The sequence below is a fragment of the Triplophysa rosa genome, linkage group LG4, assembly GCF_024868665.1.
Source record: "Triplophysa rosa linkage group LG4, Trosa_1v2, whole genome shotgun sequence".
Lineage (NCBI taxonomy): Eukaryota > Metazoa > Chordata > Actinopteri > Cypriniformes > Nemacheilidae > Triplophysa > Triplophysa rosa.
In genome coordinates this window covers 3,207,941-3,232,435 of record NC_079893.1, presented here as the reverse complement: position 1 = coordinate 3,232,435, position 24,495 = coordinate 3,207,941, and the positions used below count along the sequence as shown (strand labels likewise).

General features: G+C 39.8%; 1 protein-coding gene across 1 annotated transcript in view; it reads left to right on the top strand.

The window, feature by feature from the left end:
* Positions 1-1,475: 1,475 nt before the first annotated feature.
* The window catches only part of rasa3 (RAS p21 protein activator 3), a 35,599-nt gene continuing 12,579 nt past the window's right edge, over positions 1,476-24,495 (top strand). The window contains exons 1-7 of the mRNA XM_057331343.1: positions 1,476-1,642; positions 14,414-14,531; positions 16,402-16,505; positions 17,141-17,235; positions 20,045-20,121; positions 22,354-22,434; positions 24,240-24,312. Coding sequence (XP_057187326.1) covers positions 1,588-1,642; positions 14,414-14,531; positions 16,402-16,505; positions 17,141-17,235; positions 20,045-20,121; positions 22,354-22,434; positions 24,240-24,312 — 603 coding nt within the window. The 5' untranslated portion in view covers positions 1,476-1,587. The remainder of the gene's footprint in view (positions 1,643-14,413; positions 14,532-16,401; positions 16,506-17,140; positions 17,236-20,044; positions 20,122-22,353; positions 22,435-24,239; positions 24,313-24,495) is intronic.

Genomic DNA, 24,495 nt, shown 5'->3' with positions numbered 1-24,495 from the left:
TTCTAAATTATGACAGTTTCCCATAGAAAACCTATATAATTCTATATTTTTAACAGCGTTTCTATGGGGTCTGTATTTCTATATGATGGAGTCTGTGTGGAGTTTGTATTTCTATAGAGTGAAACCAGGTCCTGTCAAGGGAATGGTCGTCATGTCTGCAAGCCCAAAGAGAGAAAACCTGCTGATGAATTCAACGTAAGGTATGATCAAATACAGTATAGCCTTACATATACCTTATGTAAAAGCACTTTTTGTTATACTCTTAATTTACAAAAGAGCTATGAGATCAGCCATGATGATAGACTTCAACCCAATATCAGTGTCAAAGAGTAACTTTTTTATGTTCAGGCTTCTGAGAGTATGTTGAGAGAAGTGAACGTTTCATCACAGATGCACCTTGGCTTAGACACACACTATACATACAATATACACGCCCCATGGTCTACCACAGGGTGTAGTCACTGCTTTTCTTACTAAAAAAACTTCAAATAGACTTTATATTGGCCACATTATACCCTAGCTGGCCCTGTGTTTCTATAAACATCCCATCAAGTCACAGTCTATGCTTTGAATTTGCATGTGGCTGGTACCTGTCAGAAAGCATTGTTTCGCTCATTCTGTTTTGTATATGCGTCATTATAACGTTTCAGAAAGTATCAAATGTAGCCATGCAGATTGTTTTAAAGGCCTCACAGTGACTTTGATGCTGACGTGTAGGATTCCTGCAGTGTAATTAGCTTTGGTGCTATTTTAAAAGAGTTAGGCACCAATTCCTGCCAGCATGGCTAATGGTAACAATAGTCTGATCTCAAGACCTTCCTCACAACTGCTGACAAACACCACCGGTAGTCCTGGGCGAATGAAGTACGCAGCACAAATTAAGGAAACGGTTCAGTGAGTTGAGTTGAACAATTTTTCACATGATAGAGCCACCGTTGAAGGTTCAGGGTCATTAAAACATCACTTTGTGTTTTGTTTCCTTTTAATATTAGCCCCAGGAAACGGTGAAGGACAAAAGTGCAGTTTGCAACTTAAATGGATGTATGTATGGCAAGATGTCTGTTTTCACAGGTTAATATTTCCCTCTCTTTACAATGCAGATGACATGTCAATGATTGTTTACAACCCAGTGAATTGAAAAGTCTTGTTTGTATTTAATGGTTTATTTTATGGTGAATGTTTCTTTATTCTGATCCATAAAACACTTTGAATGCTGTTGTTAAAAGTTAAAAGTGTTTTTTTATTATTATCAATCATGTGGCCAAAAACCTCAAAGTAATTTGTAGTATGTAATTCTATGAATAATTTATGAATAACAATGAATAATATAGTAAAAACGGTATCCTTTTGTGTAGCGTTTATCTTCTAGACGTGAACGTAATATGTGAGTGACAGTCCCCGCCTCTTCGCCATGCTATCCAATCATCACGCGAGAGGATCCGTTATGCCCCTCCCCTTCGAAAAGCGTTCACATCTGAGCAGTGCGCTCTTGCTCAGTCCGGTGAGTCACCGAGCGCGCGCGGTACTGTGGAGAGCGAGACCGCTTACGGCGGTGGAGAGTGAGCTAAAACACCGGAGAGCTCGAGCATGGCGGTCGAGGAGGAAGGACTGCGGGTTTTCCAGAGCGTCAAAATTAAAATCGGTGAGTACTGGGGCTACGCGCGAGGACGAGTGCTTACTGCGCACGAGCGCTTCTCGCATTCTGACTGGAATCGCACGCGCTCGCTCCATTGTGAGAATTTGTGCATTTAATGCCACCGTAAACGCCTGAATGTGTTAATGTGCAGCTTATTATTAATATTAGATGTGTGCAGAAATGCAATAAGCCTTTTGCGCGTTCACATAAAACAAAAAAATATTAAGATATATTTGATGAATGACACCGCAGCAGCAGCAGCTGTGTTGCGTTAGTTTGAAGTCATGATTGAAATAGCGGCACATCCAGATGTAAGAAAACACTTTCACTCGAGCTGTGTGTGAATGTATATCTACGTTTAAATACTAAACGGTGTTTTTTTCCATCCATATGCACGTATAGCGAATATAAAGTGAAGTGACGGTTTGACAGATGTGTGTTTGACTCCAGCTGCTAATGTTTTCAGACCCGGACTCATAAATGATGTTGTTGTTATTTCTGGCTGTTCAGCATCTGAAATCATTTATACAGGCAACAAATGACCTTAAATCATTTCTACAAATAAAACATGCTCATGGAATCATACTTTCCAACTGAAAAGCGGTGCCTGTGCTTTACCAAGTGAGTGTCATTGCTATTGTGGTTGACAAATGCAAACATTACTGATGCTCGATTGCAGTGTTTCATTGGCATGGCATTGATGACATTGTATTGTCAAATCATTTCTACTTCTCAGAACCAATGGTACAATAATGATATCAGACAGAACTAGTAAAGATTAACCGTATTCACATATGGTGGTGTTTGCATGGTACACCAAGGTATTGGATAATATTGCATGTGTCCATAAACCGATGCTTATACCATGCTACATTTCCCAAAATAATCACATGCCATGATGCTTACGTAATACTCCAAGGCACATTACAGAATAGCATGACTTTGTCTTCGTACATGTCCATAAGAAACCATGAAAATGCAATGACATTTCTGTGAGTTTATTTAAAATAATATGTGTTTATGTGATGTTAATTTGTTCTCTTGTATTATTCCAAATATCTATTCGGGATTATAACATGAAATCACTCCATTTGTGTGTGTCAGTTTGTTTGGGTATAAGTGTTTGTGTAGTGTGTCAGTTGTTGTCATTGAGGACTCAGATTAGAGAAGAACACACATGCAGCTCTCCACTTTTAATCTAATCTTTATACACCACAGAGTAAACATGCTACCGATGCAGGAGCGTATGTTGCCAAGCCATGTTTTTTTTAGAAGAGTAAAGCCATGTTTACTAGAGTAAAGTAAAATGTGAACCGAACTAAAATAAATTGCAATATTGTAGCGATTTACCCCCCGGTTTCGGAACAAAGCAATTGATCCACATGTGTGAAAACGCCCTTAATGTAATTGAATAAAATTAATATACAATAAAGTATTAAAATAAAATCATATGAATATAAATTAGATATGAAATAAATTGTTATATTATAACCAATCACTGACTGAAAGTTAACTTTGGGCAATTTAGGGTGACTGTAGATTATTTCTGATAACAATTAAAAGAAACCGAGAAGAACCGTTACTTGGCTAAACTTGTCTCTCCAATATTTTGAATTTAGACTCCAATACCAATCTCAACGGCTAGATGTCAATGTCCCATACGGTTTCTTTAAAGGGTACAGAACTAGGGATTTTTAAGGTCCTACTTTGGTTTATGGAGTGTCCAACAACAAGTTTATGTACATAGAAGGTGTAAAAACACTATTATTTGGTAATAATAGGCAGTTATTCTTACCTTACTTCTTGACTTACTCTCAAATGATTCGCTCCGCGATTCTTCCGCTAGCCTAGTCTGATGTGATTGGTCAGATGGTCTAGTCTGCTGTGATTGGTCTACCGCGAATGAGGCTCACGAGCTACAGTGTTTGGGGGAGAAGAGTGAAGTTTTTGCGGGCAGTCCTAGCAAAACGTAGGCGGGGACTATATGTAGTGATGTAAATTCGTGGCGGTTCACGAATCAGACTAGGGACGACTCGTTTGCGTGATTCAGAGTCAACTCTCTTTTTTCCAAGCCAATAACTTTGCTATTCATTCACCTTCGGATTTACAACTTGGCAGACTGCTTACTTTCAAACACGGCAACATCACACACTGCATGAAATGTCATAGTAATGTAATAATCTCATGTTATGTACTCTTTAAATGCGACCAAACTGCAGGACCCATTCAACAAATCGTATATTTAATACAATTATTATACAATGAAATAATAATATAAATTCATATCAACATAAATAAAATATAAATAGTTATTAGACACTAGTATTAGTATTAGACACTAGCCAAACACAAACCGGAAGTTAACTGGGGGTCAGGCGTGCGCGCATCCTATGAAACGGGTGTAAAGTTGGCATGGTAAATGTTTGGTGTAAACAGAGTTGTTGTTTGTTTTTATGTTAGTATGTAACATAGTAATGTGGTACTGAACGATTTCCACATTTCAAGAAAATTGCTGATCCTGAGTCCTGATTATAAGTTTGTTTCCTAACATCATATAAAGTCCCTCTGTGGCTGGTTTGTATATTTATCCCTGATTGCTCCACCAGCATGTCACAGAATTGCATGTTTTGGAGAAGTAATTGTTGCTGTATCTTCTTCTGGTCAATGGCTCATCAGACAGCGAGAGGAAATAAACATGATCTTTGAGTAAATTCTTTCTGTTATGGGTATCATCACACATGTAGAGAAAGACTTCTGTCCAGCTGGTTGGACAAATATAGTGAAAGTCAACTGATCTGTGCTTATAAAATGACAGCTTTGCATTTTGATCTACTCGCTGGGATACTAGTCTGGGTGGGTACAGTGAGTGAAACTGTTCTGTGGAACACAAAGGAAGATATTACGAGAAATGTCTCTCTCTTCGTATCTATACAGTTTAATTTATTGGGGGCCAGTGTTGTTTGGTTACCAATATTTTTCAAAATATCTTTTGTGTTCTGCAAAAGAAAGTCAGGTTTGGAATACAGGTTTGAAATGACAGTATGGTTAGTAAATGATGATTTGATTTTTGGGTGAACTATCCCTTAAAATCTTTTGCTATCTTTTTAAAAAGCTTCCCACTATCATGGAAAATGGCCTAAAGACGTGCTACATGAACAACATCATAAGTCATTAAAAATTCATGTAAGACTTTCTGTAGTAAAAATAGTAAATGTTTCTAGTTTTTCCATCAGCTCTGAAATATTTATTTGGATAGATATTGCTCTGTGTGTTGTGTGGGTTGAAACCTAAAATCGTTTGAGTAATTAGCATTATTTAAGTAATGGTTTTAATGCAAAAAGCTCACATGGTTCACAATGGTATTTTAATGGAAACCATTCATTTCTGTGATGGTTTCTTTTGTTTTTATCAGCAGGGTTGTTACATTTGATCTCTTGAGATCAATCCATCATATACAGCAATTTTTTGCTTCTTTATATATAATTTATATATAAATAAATATATATAAACTATATCTAACATATTTTACACATTATCTTATCTATCCATTCCTCAATGTACAGTATGGGGCGCCAGTTCTTTAAATGGGTTTACAGGGGGGCGCGACCATAAAAAGGTTGAGAACCACTGATTTAAGTCATTTGTACTAATAAGTACATGTTGACGGTCAGTAGACCAATATCAGGCTCATGTGTCGTCCTTTCCGCAAGGAAGTGGAGGCTTCCAGCTTGTTCGGCTACATAAATGGAGTTTTCTCCCGAGCTTCCTGTCGGAGCACATGTCTAGAGGAAACTGTGTCGGGCTTTTAAAAGTCAGGAGCTTCTGATAGGGGGAGCGAAGAGGAAACAGGAAGTTGCTCCAAATCACTTCCTGATTTGACTGATCTGCAAAGCTGCTTGTGTTTTCCATATTCCTGGGAAGCAGCAGGCTGAATGCAGACCGGATTGAAGCCAACTTTAAGTGCCACGACCAGACTGGCGTGACCATTCTTGTTTCAGTCACCTTGGAAAGTCAACATGACATCAGAATGGCGTCTTTTTACTTCGGTCTTACTGTAAAACGATTTGTCATGTCACACTATTGTAAAGCAGAAAATGGTTGTCTTCATAATCTTTAATCATAATTAAAAACTCTTTCCTCTAAAGAAACTTTCCTTTCCAGCTCGCATTTGTCAAGCCACACAGGCTATTGCTTATTGTTAACTTAATGAAATACATTATAAATAATACATATATAGAAATAAAGATGCAAATACAGGTATTTAAGCGTTATTTTAGGCTAGTGTACTTTAGGGATGTGGCTGTGAGGAACTTTTGCCACAATTTAGAATAACTAGTTTTGTAAACTGTTATTCAATGATACTCAGCATCTGTAGCGCATATTTTGATCTTTCGATTTGTTTTGTATGTGAGCGAGAGAAGGTGTAAGTGGGTGTTCGCGTGAGTGGATGTGAGAAAGTGTGTATTGGAGAGAGAGAGAAAGAGAGAGAGAGAATGGTTTGTGTAGTATTGAGCAGAAGTACGGTCGTGTGTCAAGCAGAGGGTCTGCGAGAAAGAAACAAGCTGAGGTGGGCTCTGTGGTTTTTCAGGACGTTCTACCATTGAGTCTCAGTGCTTTGTTTGAAGAAGGTCAAGGGTTATATTTTGAGGTTTCTTTTTCCACTTCTGACAGCGTGCCGAAAGTTTCTAACTTCTACTGAGGGTGTGACATGACCTCTCATGACACAGACGTCTTCCTCTCTAATGCTTATCTCATAGAGGAAGTAATGTCACAGACAGTATTTATCCCAAATGATGACTAAGTTGCCAGTGCAGTTTTCCAGGAAAATCCTCCTTGGAATTAACCGGGTGGTAGTTGATGGTGGATGCTTAGGAAGTACAATTCTACCTGGCATTGTGTATTGGCATTCAGTGTGATGAAGTGTCCTGTCCTAGAACAGATGCTGTAATATTGGTTCAAATGAGGGTAAAATGAAAGACCAACTTTCTTTTTTTGAGAAATGCAGCTGAATTCATATATAACAAACTATATTGTGTGTTTATTTCTTATCCAGCATACGTAACTCAAGCATGTTTATATTAAGCGTCATTTTAGTAACGAAACTGTAATCTATCATCTGTTGCGAAATGATTGTAAACGGCTCGAAATGACTCCTGCACAGTCATTTTGTGAAGTTGAGCTGAGAGGGGAAGCTTCGGTATGCCCACTGTCTGCAGTCTGTGGTCTGATGAACTGATTTGGTCTTCGCACATCTCTCTAAACCGTCTGTCTCTAAAGACACAATGTGAGCGCATTACTACTATTATCTATCCAAGAATATATTTTTACTGACTTAATGATATTAACAAGTAACAACATACACATTGCTAGTCATACATCTATTGTTTTCTAGCACATAGATTTCGGATATATAAAATAAGTACTGTAAATCCCACCATGTCCTCCCATATATTTTACCCCATTAAATGGTTAATAAGGACACTTGACTGGAATAGCATTGGCGCCAACAAATAGAGGGTATGGACGTGTCGTCACTTTACCACGTGAGCACGCCGGAGCGCGCCCCCTGGGTGGCAAAACACTCAGCAAAATGACTGCTTACAATATCACGAAACACAATTCCGTGCAACATTTCAGTGACCAGGAACACCAGATTCCTTTGTAAGTCATAGGGAAGTCGTAAGTATCACCGTCGACTCCCGCTGCTTGTCATTTCAGCAAATAATTGCGTGTTTTAGTCCCTTTTTTTTCTCCTATTCTCCTCAGCCATTTTGCTGGGTGTTTTGCCACCCAGGGTAGCGTGTCCCAGGGCGTATCCTGACGTGTTCACGTGGGAAAGTGACGTCAATGCATACCTTCTATTAACACGCAAACAGGGACGTTTATTTTAATGTGACCTTTAACTTAACCTATGCTACAACATTCATAATGCAACCGCTAACAGAATTTGAAACTTACCGCTTGTACTCTTTCAAATATATCTGGATGTTTTCTCTTTTCACCAGAAAACTCGTTTTCTCTGTGATATGGCTTAAATCTGAAGTTTTTCTGTGCGCAGCACTGCGCATCTCTTGTGGATCGGAGCTGCGCTTATCCGCTTATCCCGTGTTATTGAAAAGTTTCCGACTGACAACATGTCATACAGCGCATCAGTATCCGGTTGACCCTGTACGTTGGTGGTAGCGTACCGCCAATTATTGTATTTTTTTTTGGTACCGACTTGGACCCGAAGTACCGGGACTTTTGACAAAACTATAACCAGGCGTTCCTTGTGTCTGCTACCGGCGTCGTGATTAGGGATGCACCGAATGTTCGGCCACCGAATATATTCGGCCGAAAATAGCAAAAAACACATGTTCGGTATTCGGCCGAATATGTGAAATGGCCGAATAAATTTTACCGAACATGACTCGAGAAACGATCAACTAGCAACCAGCGCAGAGAGAGAGAGAGAGAGAGAGAGAGAGAGACGTGCGCTTTATTACTGCCGAAAACATTTTGGCAGTGTGTGTGTGGAGCATTTTAAGGTGTCAGAGAAAGACACAGCACGGGACTTGCCGCACGGAAGTAAATTTCCAAAAGAAAGCGTCTTTACCGGTCGGTAACTTTACTTCAGACGGGAGCGGGCTGTCTGACAGTAGCCCCGCCGCTCGCGACATCCTTTGACATCATACAGTGGTCGCGCGCACACAGTTCCGTGTACTAAACAACTTGTCAAAGTATGTTCTGTGCATCCCGGCCACGAGTGCACCAGAGAACAGTCAGCTTCTGTGGGCGGAGTTTGGAGGAGAGACGTGAACTGATGGTTGTCAGTCAGCATCAGTCAGAATTGCTTGCATTGGATGTTTTTTTTTCTCAAATCATTTTGCAATGTAGCCTATAATAATCCAACAGTTTTAGTTTATTCGTATTTTTAGTTTATAGGCCTAATGTGGAATGACAGTTTTTAATGAACTGTTTTGTTGTAGGGGTACAGAGTAACTTACATTACATTCTTTTACCAGTCAGTTATAGGCCTAATTAATATAGGCTATTACATTTTTTGTTTTAATGTATTTTGTTTTGCTCAATTTTATATTAAGTTGTATTGTATTTTATTGAAAAGCAAGACAAATTTTTAAAAGCAAATTTTGACTATTCAGTTTGTGCAATAGTGAAAAAAATAGCTTAATAAATAGAAGAAATGCAAAAACCATATTCGGTGTTCGGTATTATTCGGCCTTCGGCCAAGTGTTTCACATCATGTTCGGCTTCGGCCAAGAATGTTAGATTCGGTGCATCCCTAGTCGTGATCATACTCTTTTGGTTTGGTTTTGCACGGTGTGCGAAGGAAATGCCATTTGAAACTTGAGACCCACTTCCTGTTTTGTTCTGCTGGTTTGTTGACAGTAGTTCAGTGTGGCATCTCATTGGCGTGAATGTCAAGCTTTCTCTTGACATCCAGACATGAGAATTTGGCCTTCGGGGAAAATTGACAGATAGACATCTGCTGTTGGCATAAACACTCGGTCGATCAGGTGCATATTACACCTGAGCACCCGAGATGAGTCTTGAGTGCCTGTGAACCATAGACTGTATAAAATATGGACGTAGTGTCCGTGACGTCACCCGTAGGTTTTCTGATGAGCTGTTTTGAAGCTTAAATTGGGCGGAGCCGGCCGTCGCCATCTTAGTAGCGCATCACTCCTGGATAATCGAAAATGGGCATAGAGGCGGGATGTGGTTGGAGCTGAGGCGCCTGATTGGCTGAAACCACTTGTCACTCAAGTGGCCACGCACCTAATTTGCAGAATTTTAAGGCTTAATATAAGTTAAATGGGTGAGTTATAAAAAAATCCTCCTCACAGGTGTCATGAATGAATTGCATTGTCATGAATTGCAGTTTAAGTCACTTCCGTGTTGGCTTCACGTTATTTTTTTGCTTATTTATGCAAGTAGCTTTGGATCATAACATCTGCTTTATGCCTAAATATAAAATGTTTAGACAAATCCAGCAGTCCTAGTGCAACAGACTGGGACAAAGTGCCTCTTGTGTCCATCCCTGTTTGTTATGGTCGCATTAACGTCAGCATTTAATTTGCCTTTTACTTAGACTCTATTAAACTTGCCAGAGCAGTTAGCATCATCGAATTTACGGTTCTGTATCTGTCCAGCATGCTGTCATGTGTGCAAGGGCCTCTTTCTCTCCCTGCCTCTTTTTCTCTCTCTCATGTTTAGCCTTTAAACTAATTCTTGGATGCAGCCAGAATTCCATTTGTATTATGTCATTTCCTGTGGCAGCTCTCTCATGTCGCCTCTCTTTCGCTGGTTTGGGTCACTGTCTGCCCGTCAGACCAGATCAGTGTGTGTGTCTTTTCTACTTTCTGTCTGTCTCTGCGTCTGTATTAGTTGGGGTTTGTTTGCTGATGTTTTGTTCGATAGCTGTACAGGGTCAAAAGGAAGCACACAACACCCTGCATGCGTGTGTAAATGTGCAGGGTACAGTAATATCATTTACTTCTCACATTTCCTGAAAATGTAAATGTGGTTTTGTAAGTTGGTGTATGTTGCTAGGGTATTGTGGTTGGTTGCTGGTTCATTGCTGTCTTGTTGCTTTACCTAGTTGCCTAATCTAAAATGTTCTGGGTGGTTGCTAGGGTGTTGATTGTTATCTTCTCTTCCCATCATCCCCTCGCGTGTCTCTTTTTATCTGTCTGTAGCACATCACCTCACTTTCTCATCTGTTTATTTGTTCATTCTCGCTCGCTCTCTTGGGGTGCTCTGACCTCATTTCCTGTGGCTGGGATTTGCTCTTCTTAGTGTGTTTGTCAGGCGTTTGATGTGTGTTTGGCTATAATTGTGTGTTTGTGTTTAATGCACATCACTATATTTTATGCGTTTACAGTTTTTAGCATATCAGTAACCCAGCTAGCGCAGCGCACGTACATCTGTAATACGTCTGCTAGAGATCTGGAAAACAAGTGCTGTGTAAAAACATCTGCTAAACATCTTGGAGCAGTGTTACATTGATTCTAAATCATTAACATCTTACAGATGTCTATGTGACATCTGAAAGCAGACGTCTCCAAGACGTATTGCAGATGAGCAAACTATGTATTGCAGATGTCTTCCAGATGTAAATTCAGACGTCAAATAGACGTCTGCCAGATGTAGTGTGTCAACGCAAATTCAAATGTAGTTTCACTCTTTTGACTGGAACGGTGAACAGCTATCCACTTTTCCCTAGCAACCACCTAACAATGCCCTAGCAACCAGCCTCAACACTTTATCAACTACGTAGCATAGTGGCGTTGAGTTTGGCATGAGGACATTTTCTTTGATTTCTTCAGAAAGTCTATAGCTAAAAACGAGTTTTCACTTTCGTTTTCACTGTCTGCTGAGACCCTCTAAACAGGAAGAAGTTCCTGAGCGAGTCAAACCAGAGTCGCACGTGACCTCTGCGGCCGTCAGGTTGAAGCGAGCGTGTTTGAGATGATGAGCGCCCACATGTCATGTACCACCACAATGCCCTATTTGCCACCGAATTTACTTTTTGGTTTGTGTTGTCAAAGAATAACAGTAAAAAAAGCTAATTTGTATCACAATTATGCATGAAATATCAAACTGTCGACATGATACAATGCTACAAAGCCTCCTCATGTGTGCTGGGAAATGACGAGATAAAAGAATACCAAGCTGCTCAACACCTCATACACAACTTCCCAGAAAAACATTGTGTAAACTGAAACATTACACACAATGATATACACAATGACTACAGCTACTACCAGCAATAATATTACTGACAAACAATAACACAAACATGTTGTGAGTCAGTAGGAAAAACATTGTAAAGTATGACTTGCAAATGAGATGCTGGTTATTATCTTTCTGTCATATGGGGAAACAGATGCTGGCAACACTTCCTGTTTTCCTGTGGCATGAGGACTTGTTGTGTCTGGCTATAGTGGTGTGTGTGTATGTGTTTGGTCTTTCTGATTTTCTGAAGGAAATGTAAAGTGTTAGCCTGTTCAAACCCAGTAAGTCTGATCTTTTTTGATCCGAGGACCATTCGTGTGTGTGAGGAACCGTGCAGTTGCACACTGAGGGTTTAAGTTTGTTTAGCAGTACTGTTAAAGGGATACTTCACCCAAAAAAGAAAATTCAGTCATCATTTACTCACCTTCGAGTTGTTCCAAATCTGTATAAATGTCTTTGTTCTGATGAACACAGAGAAAGATATTTGGAAGAATGCTTATAACCAGACAGATTTTGCCCCCCATTTTCCTACTATGGGAGTCAATGGGGGGCACAATCTGTCCGGTTATAAGCATTCTTCCAAATATCTTTCTCTGTGTTCATCAGAACAAAGAAACTCGAAGGTGAGTAAACAATAACCAGATTTTAAATTTGGGGTGAAGTATCCCTTTAATAGTGATGCTTGACTTAAATGTCACAAATGAATCATTGCGAGGTCACTGGTCATTCCCATGAGCACTTCCTCCGGGGCTGGACTGTGACAACACACACACACAGCTCCTGTAATCCCACAATGCCGTGATCTCCAGAGTGACATGCAAACTGTGATCCAGTTAGACAGGAAATTGAGATTCCTCCAGATCTGGAATGTCATTCATGGATCGTTCACATCAACACCTGACCACATCAGATGCAGGCCGTACCTCAACACTTGTCAATCACACCATCCTCATCACCCTCGCAATATTGCATGCATGTGCAGGTGCATTGTGTTATTTTGTTGGATCTCATGTTCGTGTTTGTTGTGTGGTCATATCTATCAGTATTCTGTGGCTTCTATTAGTCATTCAACACTAAACACTTATTTCAATTGCGCAGGAACAATAGGGTTTTGTATGACACGTGCACTCGAAATCTGCGCGTTGTGCCGAGTTTTGTGGCCTGAGGTTGAACGCCTGTCGAAATGTAAGTTGGGGTGTGAGATGGGTGTGTTTGGCGGTTAGAATCGCTTCTGGGTGTGTAACCGGACACCCGTTCATTTTGAGGAAACGGACACACCACAACACACCCTAACTTCCTGCTGCAGGGCTACAGCTGTGTGTCTGCTCGAGCGTGTGCGTGCGTTAACAGATTCTTCTTCTCTGTGCTGTGTGTTGTCACACATGCGTGTAATGTGTGTGTCAGGGCTGCAGATCCCACACACAGATTTTTGAGCTGAACCCACCCTGCCCCTCCACGGCTGGAGAATATTGCTCTCTATTGTTCTGTTCTCAGCGAGCGTGTCTGAGCATACACTTCACTGAATCCAGACCAGCCCTTTAGGCCAAAAATCTATTTATATCAGCTGGTTTTATGTGTGTGTAAGCATTTAAAGGAATACCTGCCATTGCAGCACTGAAATTCATTTCAAATTGTCTATATAAAAGAATTCAGTACACGTACAGTAATTTACACTAATCTTTAAAAAGACTTATCCTGGCATGATCTTGGTTTTTATTATCGAGTATTAAAAAGAAATAACGTTTATTAATGTTATTTATCTTTCACTGTTATTTTTTTTTACATTGATATAAATATTGTTGAATTGTACAATGATCTTAGTTTTTGACATTTTTGATGCTATTATGGTGTAAAGTTGTGATATCGTGTTTGTCATGAACAGCCTTTAGTGCTGATGGTGTTAAAAATGAATCAATAAATAACACTAATGTATATAGTAATGCACAGTATGTTGTTAGTACATTTGTTAAATGGTCTAAATCTTCCTTTTGACATGGCTCTACTCGTCTTGTTGGATGATATTGTGATTATAGACAGTTTCAGCAGCAACAACATAAACGTTATATGGTCCAAACTGAACTTCCAGTAGACCTCCGCAAAGAATCAATAACTGTTATGTAGTTTTAATTTAATTTAATACAATTAATATACAATGAAATATTAATATGAATATAAATTAGTTATATTATAACCAAACACAGACCAGAAGCTAACTTGGGGCCAGCGCTTGCGTCCAATGAAACAGTCTATATCCCAACGTAAAATCTTTACTATACTTTACTGTAGTAAACTGTTGTCAATTGTAGTTTGGGGTGTAAATCGGACTGTTGATCATGATACAATACTATATAGATATTTCTCTGCCAGCGATACTTTATTTACAGATGCCTCTGAAATTTCTGCGATACTGTTACGATTCGGTTAATTTAACACTATTTTGATATTTCTTGCATAGTTTACACTTGAAGTTACATTTTTAATAATTCACAAAGGTTTAATTAAACTTAATTGGGACATTTACAACAACAAACTAACACAAAAAAAACCTTCCATACCATATCGATATATTGTTATACCCCTAAATTTTAGTACTGCATTTAAGTGTATTACTGTATGTTCTACCTATTATATTAGATCAATACCATTTATGAATGCAAACAATTGTTATGTAGTATTAGCTAGAGTGAATTGATAAACTGTAGTAAAATACTGTAGTATACTTACATAAAGCTTTATGGACATTATGCACTTCAGACATCCCTGTGTGAAGACCAAGTGACAATACCCGGGGTTTTATTTGGAAGATTAAAGAGTGGATATTGATAAGTGATCAGGGCAGTCTCATGCTAACATGTGATGTTCAAGTGTTGTGATATTGACAACGTGCGTTGAGATGATTTATGATTACCCACAAGGCTCACTTTGTGTGTTCAAGCGCTTTTATTCCTGTACACACAAACGTGAAACCTGACAAAGCACACATACGAATCATCGGCTTTATAAACAATCATGTCTGTAATGGAATTTCTCTCTGTGCAGGTGAAGCCAAGAACATTCCTCCCTATCTGGGTCCCAATAAAATGCGGGATTGTTACTGCACAGTGAACTTGGACCAGGAGGAAGTTTTCAGAACCAAAACCATAGAGAAGTCTTTATGGTAAGACAACTTATACACAAGCAAACACGCATACACACACTTTTGACCCGATTACAACAAAAGTAAACAACCCAAAATCATAACAAAACTTTGACATATCCTCATCGGCGTAATTTGCGGGTGGGATGGGTGGGACATGTCCCCACCACTTTTTGGAAGAAATTAAGAAATGCTTGCGGAAGGTTTGTATTGTTTAGGGGCCATTAATATCTAAAACGCGTGGAAAACGTAGGATGCGCCGCTTTCTCACCATCTCCCGTTGCTCACACTCGTTAGTTATATTTGCCGAAGACAGAGAGCCGCGACTTCAGAAACGCGGCCAGTATAAAAATGCGTGCATCATCCGCACTCACGGTGCTTGCTTGTGCATCCAGTGTCCAAGCACAAAAACGCGTAAACCAATCAACAAGTGACTTTTAGTCGAAGGAATAAACTGTTTTTAAGTGTAATGCACCGCAACAGCCAAGTGACCTTCCCCAAGTGACAGTTTGGGAACCACATACTGTGAAAGCTGGGGCACGTTCAAGCTCAAACCGGTGCGCAACGTTTTGCTAACGGTGTGCAACCGTGTGAAATGGGGTTTGAGATACGTTTTCTCTTGTTTGGTGTGTGTGTCAAAAATGTCAGCCCAATCAGCAGCAACATGTATATACAGTGTTGCCAACTATTTTCAATGGAAAATAGCTAAAGCCTGCCCGAAAAGTCGCTAAATGTCGCCAGATGATTTCATGAGCTAATGCGCATATCATTGACGTCATCAAGTAGTATCCGACAAGGGCTGCGTTCAGCCCCGACAAAACGTATCTCATCCACGTGTCAGTGCGGTCTGAACTGAATGTGCTGTTTCCACACTGAACAGAGTAGACACAGACTAGCTGTGTCTCGTTTCGTAAGGCTGCGTCCTTGTGTCCTCCAGAGGTATCATCCTCTAAAGGATGCGGTATACGGAGGATTCTCAACTTAGAATTAAACAAGACGTCCTTCGTAGGACATACTGGCAGAAAAGGAAACAGGAAGTACCACGTTGCTATGACAACACGTTGCACTCGCACATCTGTCAAATTAATTAAAATGATTTCTACATGATTTTAAGAGGTAAAAAGTTGGTTACGTTCTACCCTAAACAATGCCAAAAGAGTTAAACAAATGTAAAATGTATTGCCTTACTGTTTCAAAACGTTTAAAAATCACTAAACACTTGTAAACCTATTTACTACATTCAAAAAACGTGACACAAATTGTAAACTGTTCACATTTAAACACCACATATTTGATTGAATGTGCAGCTGCTGCCGTTTATTCAACACACAGACGTTGGCCGACGCAAAGAATTGTGGGTTATCTCTAACAACTAAGGATACACCTCATGTGTCCTCCGATTTCTCGTGAAAGTAGGTCGCATTTGAAGGGTGCCTCTGGAGTCCTGGTTTTATGAAACGAGAAAGCCTCGATGACGTAACAGGCTTCAAATGAGACCTCCGGAGGACGCAGCCTTCCGAAACGAGACACAGCCAGAGAGAGGCTGTGCTGCGCTGGGAAAGCAAAAACTCGCTCTCGCGGGGCAGTAGAAGTGAAGCAGAATGTTCCGCTAAGTCGCCAAGGCTTATTCAGAGAGTAGCTAGATTTGAACAGACCGCCCACTATATATGATAAATATTCCCAACCGGTTATTACAGAAACGGTTTAACAAAGTATCGTTTTTGTCATCTCTGTCCCCACCACTTTTCAAAACAAAGTTACGCCACTGCATATCCTTGAATCAGGTCAAAGACATATTGAGCAACAGTAACACAACCTCACACCCAAATCACTTTTGATTGTGATATCCGGTGCGTGTTTGAAGGTGAAAGTTTCTCTTTGATTGTAACAGCCCGTTCTACGGCGAAGACTTCTATTGTGAAATCCCGCGCAGTTTCCGACATCTGTCTTTCTACATCTTTGACAGAGATGTGTTCAGGAGGGACTCCAGTATCGGTGAGCAACACCCCTTTTTTAATATTTTGTTTTATAGTATCCATGTCACAAGTTGTCACAGGATGTTACATGATTCTGACATGTTGCGAGATGTTAGCATTTCCTGTCATATCTTTTCCCAGTAGTCACAGTTCATTGCACTGGCTGTTGATCAGATTAGCTCGGGAGCCAGCCCTTTAATTGGCTGTCACTCATGTAGAATGGAAGCTGATTGGCTGTGCCGCTTAGGGGTGGGCAGATCTCGGTTAATTTTATAGCCAAAAGAAACAGAACTGATCAGACGGTCTCAATGTGTTGAGCAGATGTGTCTGTAGCTCTCTCACTACGCAGTTGGCTAGTCCGACACTGCTTACCACATTGGAGCATATTCTCCTGTTTATGATGCAAAGTTTCACACAACAACAATTTCCCACTAAAATAATGAGCTCGTAATGTAATGACAGGACTGCTTACAGATGAAAGAGCGCCTGTGGTTGTTTTGAGAAACAATTTGAGATGCTGTGGGTTACTACATTCATGAAAGGATTTTTGTAGCAATCCTTCAGATTATTATGCCGCTGTAAACAACAGTAATAGATGCTCAGTAATGCCGAGTCACATGTCGAGATTATTTATGATGATGTCTCTTTCTTTAGGTAAAGTAGCAGTGAAGAAGGAAGACCTGCAAAAATACCACGGTAAAGACCACTGGTTCCCGCTGCACTCCGTCAGTGCTGATTCAGAAGTCCAGGTACATATTTTATGTTTGTCTCTGTGTGTTGTATACAGCCGTGGAAAAAGTTAAGAGAGCATTGCAAATTTTAATTTAATCAGCATTTCTAGATGTATTGTGGCCATTCCTGTCTAGTGTCTGTTGAAGTTCAACCAAATCAAACCTCAGGAGTGACATAAAGTCATCCAACAGCAATGTGAACGACTGACAACATCGCTGCGTCCGAAATCGCATACTATGACAGTACGTACTGATTTAAATGATCCTTAAAAATAGGGTACAGTACGCTGTATTAATATAAAGGAATTTACCGTATTCATTTTTTACAGTTGTTTTACCTGTATTTTACATTTTGGACTACATTAAATGACATTTTAGCATTAACGGAAATGTCCGTAAAATAAAGGAAAATGTACTGGTAATTTTCTGCCAGTACTTTATCCGTTTTTTACGGGATTTTTTGTGGGGGTGGGATGAATACATTTCGGACGTACTGCATCCGCCATGTTTTATTGTCATGTGACCCGTACGCTCTTTGACCTATGACGTAGTAACATCAAACTGCACCGTCGGTACAAACATAATTTATTCACGAGAAATTCATTAATCTGTACTTACATTTAAAAAAATGGACACTTGCTTTAAAGTTTTCCCCTATTTTTATTTGATTCACTTTTGAAAATTGACCGTTGCTCAGCTCCCGTGGCATCATGGGATAGAGAAGTGTCCATCTGATGCGAATGATAAAAATCCACGTTATCACATAAAAAATAACTGTTGAACTTTTCATAAATACATGTACGAATATCGCTTGTTGTATCGTTGTATCGCTTAAAAGTGAATATGAACTTGTTTTCTTTGCCGTATTTGAAGTCTGAAAAAATACAGAGCATCTTTTCTGTTAGTTTGACCTGTTTCTACAGTTTTCGTTTTCTGCAAATAAATGCAAATAGAAACAATATTTTATTTGAAATCTGGGAATAATTTTGTTAGTAGTTCACAGAATAAACCCATTTTACCTAAACACACACCAATGAATAGTAAATTGAGAAAAACCGTAAGTGGCCTTTGAAATGGTCTCTTAATTTTTTTCTGCGGCTGTGTATGGTTTGAAAGTAAAACACACAACAGCATCTGTATCTCTCAATCTGTGCGTGTGAGGAACCGTTTTGGCGCAGCGCATTTCACAACAAACATCGTGCATTGACCACAAACAGGGAGCGTGTCCGTTTCACCTTGAGCTCCTGAACGGTTTCATGACAGAATGTTACCTACAAGTGTAGTGTAACGCACATCGTTGCCACTATCTCACATCTAAGTGTACATTTACCATTTAATCGTTTACATTAATTGCAGCTGATTTGCTTCACATTTTCGTGATCGAGGCGTTTAGCTAGTTTCGTTGACCATGCCGCATAACCAACAAAGTTTAAACCTTTTAACAATTTAAAGACCGAGAACTCCGGATCCTTCGCTGCTGTCTGCGATAAATCGGGACAAATGACCAGATGTAACAAATCCGTCGTAGTAACGTATCAGATCCACAATTTCACACACACACAATCACACACTCTGTGATCAACATCTGTATGCATGTGGAGCAGATATCTTCCCTCGCAAACACAGAGGCATTCATCGAGCCGGTGAAGAGAGGAAGGATGTGTGTGATGAAGAGAGCATAGTGTCCATCCATAGAGAGCTCATTGTTGTGCTGTGTGCCAGTAAGAACAGCCCATGCTCTTTATAAGGGACATTTGCATATTGATGATGTCAGCTGAAGTTAAACAGAGCAACTTTGTTTCTTCCCACAGGATTTTATTGCTCAGAAGTTTCTCTTTCATGAGTTCATGAGACTAAATAAAGATCTCATTTACGTTTTCTTTAATACTAACTGCGTCTTAGATGTTTCTTAGGTTGTCTGAATATAATAGACATGTTCATATGAAAGATATTGGTCATATTTCAATCATTTCTCCTAGATTCCAGTGAGATTAAAGGGATCCTTCACCCAAAAATGAAAATTCTGTCATCATTTACTCACCTTCGAGTTGTTCCAAATCTGTATAAATGTCTTTGTTCTGATGAACACAGAGAAAGATATTTGGAAGAATGCTTATAACCAGACAGATTTTTCCCCCCATTGACTCCCATAGTAGGAAAATTACTTTATCGTTTTTTTGTTCAGACGAACACAGAGAAAGATATTTGGAAGAATGCTTATAAACAGACAGAGTTTGACACCCATTGACTCACATAGTAGGACAAATTACGTGATCATTTTTTTGTTCTGTTGAACACAAAAGAAGATATTTTGAAGAATGTAGGACAGCAAACAGTTCTGGGGCACTTTTGACGACCATTGTATTTTCTCCTACTATGGGAGTCAATGGGGGGCAAATTCTGTCTGGTTATAAGCATTCTTCCAAATATCTTTCTCTGTTCATCAGAACAAAGAAATTTATACAGATTTGGAACAACCTTCAACAAAATTTTCATTTTTGGGTGAAGTATCCCTTTAAATGGAGAGTTAATGGAAAATTTGCAGTTTTGAAATATTGCTGCGATCTTATGAACTTTAGAGGAGATTATACTGAGATTTCAGACGGATGCTTTGGTCATGTTCAGGTTTTAAATTGGCATCACGTCAGTGCGAATCCGCATGGTGCGAAACACACGGGTGCCTGTGACTCACCAGCAGTTCGAACACAATGCAGACCTCACGAGACCTCGCATCTATTTTCACTTGTTTCTCACGTTTTGCTCCTTTGTCTCGCTATCTTTTCGAGTGGCGGGTGTAACCATGGTAACACTGTTCTTTCCTCCGCAGGGAAAAGTTCACCTGGAACTGCGTCTCAGTGAGGTCATCACCGACAGCGGAGTCATCTGCCACAAACTGGCAACACGGTGAGGCGGCCAATCGCAGTTTTGCGGAATCACCTCAATATCGATTAAACGTATCGAGCGGAATAAGATGAGGATTTATTGATCGTTGAGATAAAATTGATCAGGAGTTTGTGCTGTTTTTTGTGGCGTTTAAGGTCAATATATTTTCAAAAACTCCATGTTAATGTTCAACTGTCATTGATAAGTCACTTCAGATTGTAAACACACTGTGCCTGTGGTACATTCAGAACATTTGTAGGGTTGTTGATCTGTAGATCATGTCCGCTTTCTAACACACATGAGCAGAATAAAGCGCGATTAACATCATCCTCAGGACTGAAAGAAGCCACGATGAACAGAAGGAAAATATTCTCAGTTGAATACATTTTCTCCTGTCTTGATTCGTGTCGGTGTCAAGCAGAGCTCAGCATCTCATCTGTCCAGACAGCAGTCACGCTGGAGAAGTAGGTCTAGTTGAGCAGATTGCATTGTGGGATACGGTAAATTGTGCGTTGCGCAGTAGATTAGTGTTTCATGCCTACATAAAATTGACACTGTTGTGTGTTTGTATGGTATTCTGAATACAGCAGTCAGGACCCTCCCACTGCACGGGAGTGTGGTAAACCGTTCCGCTCAGAGTCATGTGATCAGTGATGTCGGAGGAGTGCACAATACCAGCAACCTCTCTGTTGTTGATCGTTAGTGTTGTGTGTGAATGTTGCTGTGTTGTGGTTTGTTGTGGCACGTGACTAAACGTGTGTTAATGTGTTTTGATTGGCGCCTGAGGCTTTATTTAAAGAGACAGTGTGACTCGACGCTCAAACCAACGGTGAATAAGCAAACTGACATCTGCTGTGTCCGTGTGACCGTCAGGGTTGCAGGATGATATCAAAATTCATATCGAAATGTAAGGAAGTAGAATAGAATAACATGGCCCCGAATACTTTCATTCATATCAAATTCTTCTAAATACAGAACGTGTTCAATATTTAATTAACAATTTGTTTTGATGCAACACTTCTAAACTACATTGCAATTCAGCACATTCAAGAAATTTTAAATTCAACATCCCGTGGAGCGTGTCCTCTGATATATGTGCATACGATAAGATTTGCATGTCATGTGCAATCACGTCAAGTGCTGTCTCTGCATCAGTGGCTCTACGTCTCTGGACAGCTTCCCACACTGAAGCACTCTGGGTAATGACGGCGCTCTCATTCACAGAATCTTTCGTTTTGAGACGACAACAACAGAACATTTTTGCAATCGTTGCACAACGATTCATTCACTGCCACTCCAAAATCGATTCACTTCAGGTTTCAGACATTCTTCAGAATATCTTCTTTTGTTGACTTTCAGAAGAAAGAAATTTATGGAGATTTTAAATGACAAAAGGGTGAATAACTGCCATGGCTCTGATTGTTGAGTTTTATTTGAGAGCCCGAAAGCTTCATTTGGCACTCGCAGCAGGTTTGTCTGTTATAGTCCTGCGACGCACGTCACTGGTGCTGTTTTTATGGACGGCTGAATGACCGGGCCAAGCAGGATTAGGCTTAACACACAGGAAGTGCTCTGATGGGATCTGGTATTAGTGATGATGCTATAAACCCCCTTCATTCATTAAACGAGCAGCACACATCCACAACACTCATTCGTTTACGTATGACATTATATATCTGGTACACAAATGAGAATAAGAATCTGCTGTGAATGTGTGCGAGTTCACGTGTTCTGCTCTGGATTGAACATGTGAACTCAGCCCCCGGGAGGATGTTCTTGTAATTCCCTGCTGATGTCATTTTATGTCAGGACACGACCTGAGATGGATTCTGATTGGCCGAAAATGACATCATATAGGATGGTGTTTACTTGGAAGCTGTTTGTGGTGTGTTTGCTGTTTTGCATAGTGATAAATGTTCCAAATATATTGACTGTAAATCATGTTGTTTTATTATTATAGATATCATATAGATCTGTCCAGGGCCACCGGTGTAGTTTTAATGTGAAATGTGCTAAAATAACACCATCAATTTGAGGAATTTACTGAGGAACGTTTGATTTTTGCATGCTAACAACATCTGGTTGGTGGTGGCCAGGGTGGTCATAAATGTTTTGATTTTTACCGGTCATAAATGTGTCATTCCATATTTATGATAAATGATGATGAGTTGATGAGTCTTTTGATTTCTAGCGTTGTTTGAAGATAGTTTTCTGACATTGTCTTATGTTGATGATGATGTTTTTCTTTCACAGGGTTTTGGAGTGTCAGGATCTGCCCATAGTGAACGGTCAGTGCGACCCGTATGCTGCAGTGTCGTTACTCGGCCCTTCCAGGTAACATCAGAGCTCACGCAGAAACATCTCCGCTAATCCAATTTACACATGCCAGTTAAGCACGACTCCCACGATGCTCTGGGACATTGAGATGAAGGATTAGTGTGTGAGTCAGTTACGTTTAATGCATCGCCGTGGAAACACAATACACGTGGAAGTATCTCAGAGTACTGCTGGTTTTGAGTGGACATCATAACTGTTTGATGCATCGTCGTGCAGAGAACTTTAAAGGGGCCGGTGCTCAAAACGTAAAAGGGGCACATGAAACAAGGCTTCTTATAATACTATTTATAATAATATTATTTAAAGGGACAGTTCACCCAAAAATGAAAATTTTGTCATCATTTACACACACTCGTGTAATTTCATACCTGTGTAAATGACTTTGTTACGATGAACACAAAGAAAGATATTTGGAAGAATGTTAGTCATTTTCAGTTCCGGGACATCGTTGACTACATTAGTAGGAAGAATTAAATGGGGTGCCCGAGAACTCTTTGTTTTCCTAAATTCTTCGTATTTTTATATTTTACTTCGTACATAGTATTTTGTCCCAGAACTGAAAATTGCTAACATTCTTCCAAATATCCTTCTCTGTGTTCATTGGAACGAAAATAAATGTACACAGGTTTGAAACAACCTGAGGGCGAGTAAATGATGACAGATTTTTCATTTTTGGAACTATCCCTTTAATATTAATTAATGCTACTTATAATAATATTAATTACATCAATAAGTAAACAAGCACAGCGCTCTGCTGAAAACACCACTTACCGGCAGCCGTGAAGGGTATGTATCCTGGAAATGCGCTACACTACTACTGAAGGCGTCTGAACGTGAGGGGTCGTCCCAGATGCAGTCGTTGGGTGAAAGGTCATAACGTGGGTCATTTTATTTAGGGCTAAATGATTATTAATTAATTTTACTAATAGTTGAACAGGCCTTAACAAAAGGGCCTTTAATTACAAAAAAATATATTAAAAAATAAGTTTTTTTTGCCTTTACAAAAGGGCACTTTTGGCATTAAAGGGCTTTTTCACCGGCAAATCTAAATGTCCCCATGTTTTACTCACCCTCAAGGCATCCTGACTGATTATGGTTTTCTTCTTGAAGAATAATGCAGTCAGAGTTATAATACCACGTATTGTTTTGCTTCCAAGCGGTAGAATGAGAGTGAATGGGCGCCGACTTTTTGAAGCTCCAAAAAGTGCATCCATCGATGAAAGAACTGCTCGACACGGCTCCGTGGCCTTAAAAAAAGGACTTCTGAAGCGAATCGATGCGTTTGTTTAAGAGAAACATCCATATTGACAACGCTATCAATGTTGATCTCTAGCTTCCGGCTGCACGTGAACCTGAGGCTTGTTTTTCCGGCAAATGACAGCGAGGAAAGCCGCCGCGCAGAGATGATGGTATCCTATTAGATCAAAACGAAAAATGCTGCGTTCGTCACCGGAACTTACCGGTGGTCTGATGTCTAAAGCTAAAGTGTTTCTCTTGCTGTCTCAGATCATCAGCTCTCAATAAAAAACTCTAGAATCATTGATGTAGAATTTTTGAGACCATAATTTTACAGTTAGATATATAATGTACAAATAATATGCTTTATGACTTATACACGGTTCTAACATGTACATATTTCAATAAGGCAGCTTTGTGATGATGCAAATGAAGAACTAAAGCATTGTCACTTTGATACCCCCGTCAATTCAGACTCTAAACAGACTCTAAAGTTTTAATGCACCATTCAGATATTTTCCTCATTTCTGCATCTCTTGATGGTCGACTTCTCTCGCCTTTCGCAGGTCAGAGGCCAAGAAGACCAAAGTCAAACGTAAAAACAACAATCCTCAGTTTGATGAAACCTTCTTCTTTGAGGTAGGAACTTCAGCGAGACTCTTTACTTTGAGAAGTGAATGTTAACATGAAGCAGGAAGTGTGGTCTTTATCTTCAGCTCCTCAGTCTAATATGAAACTGTAAATCATCTTGTCTGAGGTTTCAGGTGTTTCTAGTGTCATATTATACTGATGTCTTGCGGTTTCTCACTTTCCACACCCTCC